A 5000-nucleotide genomic window follows, 5' to 3' on the forward strand; every position below is an offset into this window, starting at 1 on the left:
TGATGGATATAGCAAGGCTCATTCTGTTGCTAGCTTTTGAGCCAAGGTTTAAAGATCAACACAGCTTAACGATTAATACGGCCTCTTAATCGTTGTGGTTATCCCTTGAGATCGACATGCATAGAGACAAACTCACACACATATGCAAGGCGGCGAGCTGGCAGACTCGTTAGCATGCCGGGCGAAATGCGTAGCCGTATTTCGTCTGCTGTTACGTTCTGAGTTCAAATTCCGCTGAGGTCGACTTTGCCTTTCATCCTTTCGGGATCGATAAATTAAGTACCAGTTACGCCCTCGTGTCGATGTAATCGACATAATCCGTTTGTCCCCTCTGTGTTTAGCCCATTGTGGGCAGTAGTGAAATACATATGTATAAATTCATACTTTTCTTTAACGTCTCTTTTGCAGTTGTTTACACTCCTGATAACGTAATATTCTGTGGCATACGTAAAAGAATATATATATTGGGTAATCCGGAAAGTTCGTGCCGATTTATAGTAGCTTAAATTTCGACCTATTTTAGAACGTGATTGAGTCCATAAAATAGGATTTGACTACACCTCCATTTAGAGCACAGTTTAAGCTATCTTTTCGTGGAAGAATGTTTATGTTCCTATTTACCTGTGTTAATTCTGTAACCCTTTAAAATGGAAGGTAAGAAAGTTCATTTTCTGCACTTGATGCTTTGGGAACCAGACAAAAATTGCTGCAGCTCGGCTGTGATGTGTTACCCCACCCTCCATATTCACCAGATATTGCTCCTTCGGATTTCCACTTATTCAGGTCTCTGCAGAACAAACAGGTCGTGGTCTCAAAGCGACGAAAATATTTTGACAAATTAAATTTAAATGTTGAAGTGAATCTAACGGCTTTTGTGTGTTTCTTAAATGGCTTATAAAAACCTTCCACGCTGTAGTAGTAGTAATAATAATAATAATAATAATAATAATAATAATAATAATAAAGCCTCGGGACCACTCAAATCATAAATAAACACCAACATCCAGGGTTTAAAGAGAAAGAAAAAAAAGAATATTTGGCCGGAACACTTTGGTGGATGATCCGCTCCATCGGGTCAACTTGGCACTTAACAACAACAACAGCTGCAGTAACAGCAGCAACAACAACAATCACTACGCACCACCAGCGCTGTCTCCAACAGTACTAACGCTACCGTTTCCACCACCACCGCCCCGACCACGACGACCACCACTTAGCGGTATTTCGTCTGTCTTTATGCCCTGAGCTCAAATTCCGCCGAGGTCGACTTTGCCTTTCATCCTTTAGGTGTCGATAAATTAAGTGCCAGTTGCGTACTGGGGTCGATCTAATCGACTGGCCCCTCCCCCCTAAATTTCGGGCCTTGTGCCTAGAGAAGAAAAGAATGATATTATCAGCCGAATAAAAGCGGCGAGCTGGCAGAAACGTTAGCACGCCGGGCGAAATGCGTAGCCGTATTTCATCTGCTGTTACGTTCTGAGTTCAAATTCCGCCGAGGTCGACTTTACCTTTCATCCTTTCGGGGTCGATTAAATAAGTACCGGTTACGCAGCGGGATCGATATAAACGACTTAGTCTGTTTGTCTGTCCTTGTTTATCCCCTCTGTGTGTAGCCCCTTGTGGGTAGTAAAGAAATAGGTATTTCATCTGCCGCTACGTTCTAAGTTCAAATTCCGCCGAGGTCGACTTTGCCTTTCATCCTTTCGGGGTCGATTAAATAAGTACCAGTTACGCACTGGAGTCGATATAATCAACTTAATCCGTTTGTCTGCCCTTGTTTGTCCCCTCTGTGTGTAGCCCCTTGTGGGCAATAAAGAAATAAGAAACGCTAGCACGCCAGGCGAAATGTTTAGTGGTATTTCGTCTGTCTTTACGTTCTGAGTTCAAATTCCGCCGAGGTCGACTTTACCTGTCATCCTTTAGTGGTCGATAAATTAAGTACCAGTTGCGTACTAGGCTCGATCAAATCGACTGCCCCCCTCCTTCTGTCACAAAAAAAACTTCGCGCCCTGTGCGTAGAATAGAAAAAAAACTTAAATAACTTTGTCTTGGATTTCTCAAAAATGTCCTCAAATACTTCTGTATTCTTTTCACAGAAAATGAATTCACCTGTATTGTGGCCTTCATTTACCTGCAGAGACGTGTTGAGTTCTTTCTTCTGCAAGTATTTATCCCGAGTACGATGATAGTGTTCATATCATGGGTATCGTTCTGGCTCCCGATCAACGCAGTTCCTGCTAGAATCGCCCTAGGCAGCACCACCGTATTAATCATGATAACTCAAAGACAGTCAACTGCTATCTCGCTGCCCCCCGTCTCTTATGTCAAAGCCATCGATGTGTGGACTGTCACGTGCTTGGTTTTCGTGTTTGCCGCGCTTTTAGAATACGCCGTTGTCAGCACGTATTCCAGACACGAAACCAAGCGCTTCTCCATCAAAGTTATTCAGAACAACAGAAGCCTAAAACAAACATTCAACGTTAACCAAGTAAGTACTTGCTCTCTCTCACTCTCACTCTGTCTCTGTCTGTCTGTCTGTCTGTCTGTCTCTCTCTCTCTCTCTCTCTCTCTCTCCTCTCTCTATTATATATATAATATATATATATAGTAAAGAAATGAAGAAAATGTTGACACTCTCCCTTACTTAAATTATTTTGTCAGCATTTTCTTCATTTCTTTTTTATATATCCACATCTCCTTTTTTAAATATATATATATATATATATATATATATATATATATATATATATGTCTCTCTATCTCTGTCTCTCTTCCTTCTCTCTTTTCTCTGTTTCTCTCTCTTTCTCTTCTATCTCTCCCATTACTTCACACACACATACACCTCCCTCTCTCTCTCTTCTCTCACTCTCCTTCTCACTTTCCGCCTCTCTCTGTTTCTCTGTTTCTCTTTCATTTTCTCTCCTCTCTCTCCCCTTCTATAACTTCACACACACGCACGCACGCATACACCTCTCTCTCTCTCTCTCTCTCTTTCTCCCTCTGTTTCTTTCTCTGTCTCTCTTTCTTTTCGTCTCCTCTCTCTCCTCCCATTACTTCACCCTCCCTCTCTCCTTTTCTCTCTTTCTCTCTCTCTTTTTCTCTCTCTTTCTCTCTGCCTTGTCTATCTGCCTGTCTTCTGTTCCTCTGTCTGTCTCTCTTTCTCTTATTGCTATCTTTTATGAGCCACCGTTATCTCATGTATACGATGACACGAATCTATAAGATCGATAGACATAAATATTAAAGACAGGTCTTGTCTTCGATTCTGTCTCATCTTTAAGGTGGCTTTCTTCTCGGCACTCTTAAAGTACAAGATGTAACAAATCTAAAACATGTAGCATAGCTTTCAGAGATGTGATCTCCTAAAACTTCACATTCAATACAAAACTACGTGGAATTTTGCAACATCCAAAGAATCGAACGATTCGTTTGGTTAGAAATACATGTATTTAGTAATAGTTTGATTTAGCTGTGCATAGCTTAAAGTTTCGCAGGGGGCATAGAACAGTTCATCTCGTTCGTTATTCAGCGGCCACTCTACCTCTTGACAACTGATGAGATGGACGTGTTCTACGCACACACGAAACTTTTCTGTTGTGTGAAGCTGAGTTAAGCTGTTATCATTTACTTGTACACACAGGCACAAAAACGCACACACTCACACACGCTCACACACGCTCTCACACGCTCTCACTCGCACATACACACACACTCACACACAAAGGCACACACACACGCACACACAGAGAGGCACACACACGCACTCACTCACTCACATACACACATACAAAGGCACACACACTCACACACACACATGTACTCGTACACAGAGGTGCACACACACGTACAAACACATAGAGGCACACATACAGAGGCACACACAGAGAGGCACACACATACACAGAGGCACACACACACAGAGGCATACACACACAGGCGCGCACACAGAGGCACACACACATACACACAGGCACAGGCACACACATTCACACAAACACTCACTCGCACACACTCACGCACACACGGACAGCCCCCCCCCCCACACACATACACACAAAAGCGCACAAACGCTCGCACGCACACATACACACAGAAGCACACATACACACATACACACAGGCACACATACACACACTCACACACACATGTACATGTGCATGCGTACATATGTATATGTGTGTGTGTACTTATGTGTACTGTTGTGTGTGTGTGTGTGTGTGTACTTATATGTACTGTTGTGTGTGTGTGTGTGTGTGTGTGCGTGTGTGCGTGTGTGTGTACTGGGTGCGTGTATGTGCTACGTGTAAATTATTAGCTTTAATACGACATGTGTTTTGCTTTTCTACGCCACAGGCTGAAAGCGTTGAGAACGGAGACATCAAAGCCGAATGCGACGAACAGACCGAGGCACAGATGCGTTCCAAAGCTAAACGAATGGATGTTATATCACGTATTACTTTTCCTCTCTGTTTTCTCCTTTTCAGTTTGGGTTACTGGTCATGGTACCTGAGTAAAACTTTGTCATTTGAGATTCCCAATAAAAATTCGTAGCAGACTTCGCTGCGCACACACAAACAAGTTTTGACATGTTGGGCTTTCTTAACTCATTTTTTCTTGCTGTGTTGATGTTTTAAAAAATAGATGGACATTTGATGGTTTCATCTGCGACCCTGCAAAGTGAATTGCATGAGTACTTCGCTATTTATATGCACCATGATACGAAAAAAAAGGGTGATATAACAGAAACATTCGAAATACCAAGGAAAACAAATATAAAAAAATAACACTCGAATCATCAAAATCAACATTAAAAATGGAATTTTAAAACAATAGGGAAATGAGTTTTAATTCCAATTTTATAACTACTGAAAGAATTAAATCGGTGAGCTGGCAGAACCGGTAGAGTGTCAGGCAAAAATTCTTTACGACATTTTTTTCAGTTTATTAGGATCTGTGTTCAAATTCCGATAAGGTTGTCTTTCCCTTTCATTTTTTTTCCG

The 5000-nt window shown here is 41.9% G+C and overlaps 1 protein-coding gene across 1 annotated transcript in view; it reads left to right on the plus strand.

Annotated features, from left to right (window-relative positions):
• Positions 1 to 2055: 2055 nt before the first annotated feature.
• Positions 2056 to 5000, plus strand: part of LOC115227025 (glutamate-gated chloride channel-like) — a 3155-nt gene continuing 210 nt past the window's right edge. The window contains exons 1-2 of the mRNA XM_029797970.2: positions 2056 to 2488; positions 4354 to 5000. The exon at positions 4354 to 5000 is cut by the window's right edge and continues 210 nt beyond it. Coding sequence (XP_029653830.1) covers positions 2183 to 2488; positions 4354 to 4551 — 504 coding nt within the window. The 5' untranslated portion in view covers positions 2056 to 2182 and the 3' untranslated portion in view covers positions 4552 to 5000. The remainder of the gene's footprint in view (positions 2489 to 4353) is intronic.

This window comes from Octopus sinensis, unplaced genomic scaffold, assembly GCF_006345805.1.
Source record: "Octopus sinensis unplaced genomic scaffold, ASM634580v1 Contig01276, whole genome shotgun sequence".
NCBI lineage: Eukaryota > Metazoa > Mollusca > Cephalopoda > Octopoda > Octopodidae > Octopus > Octopus sinensis.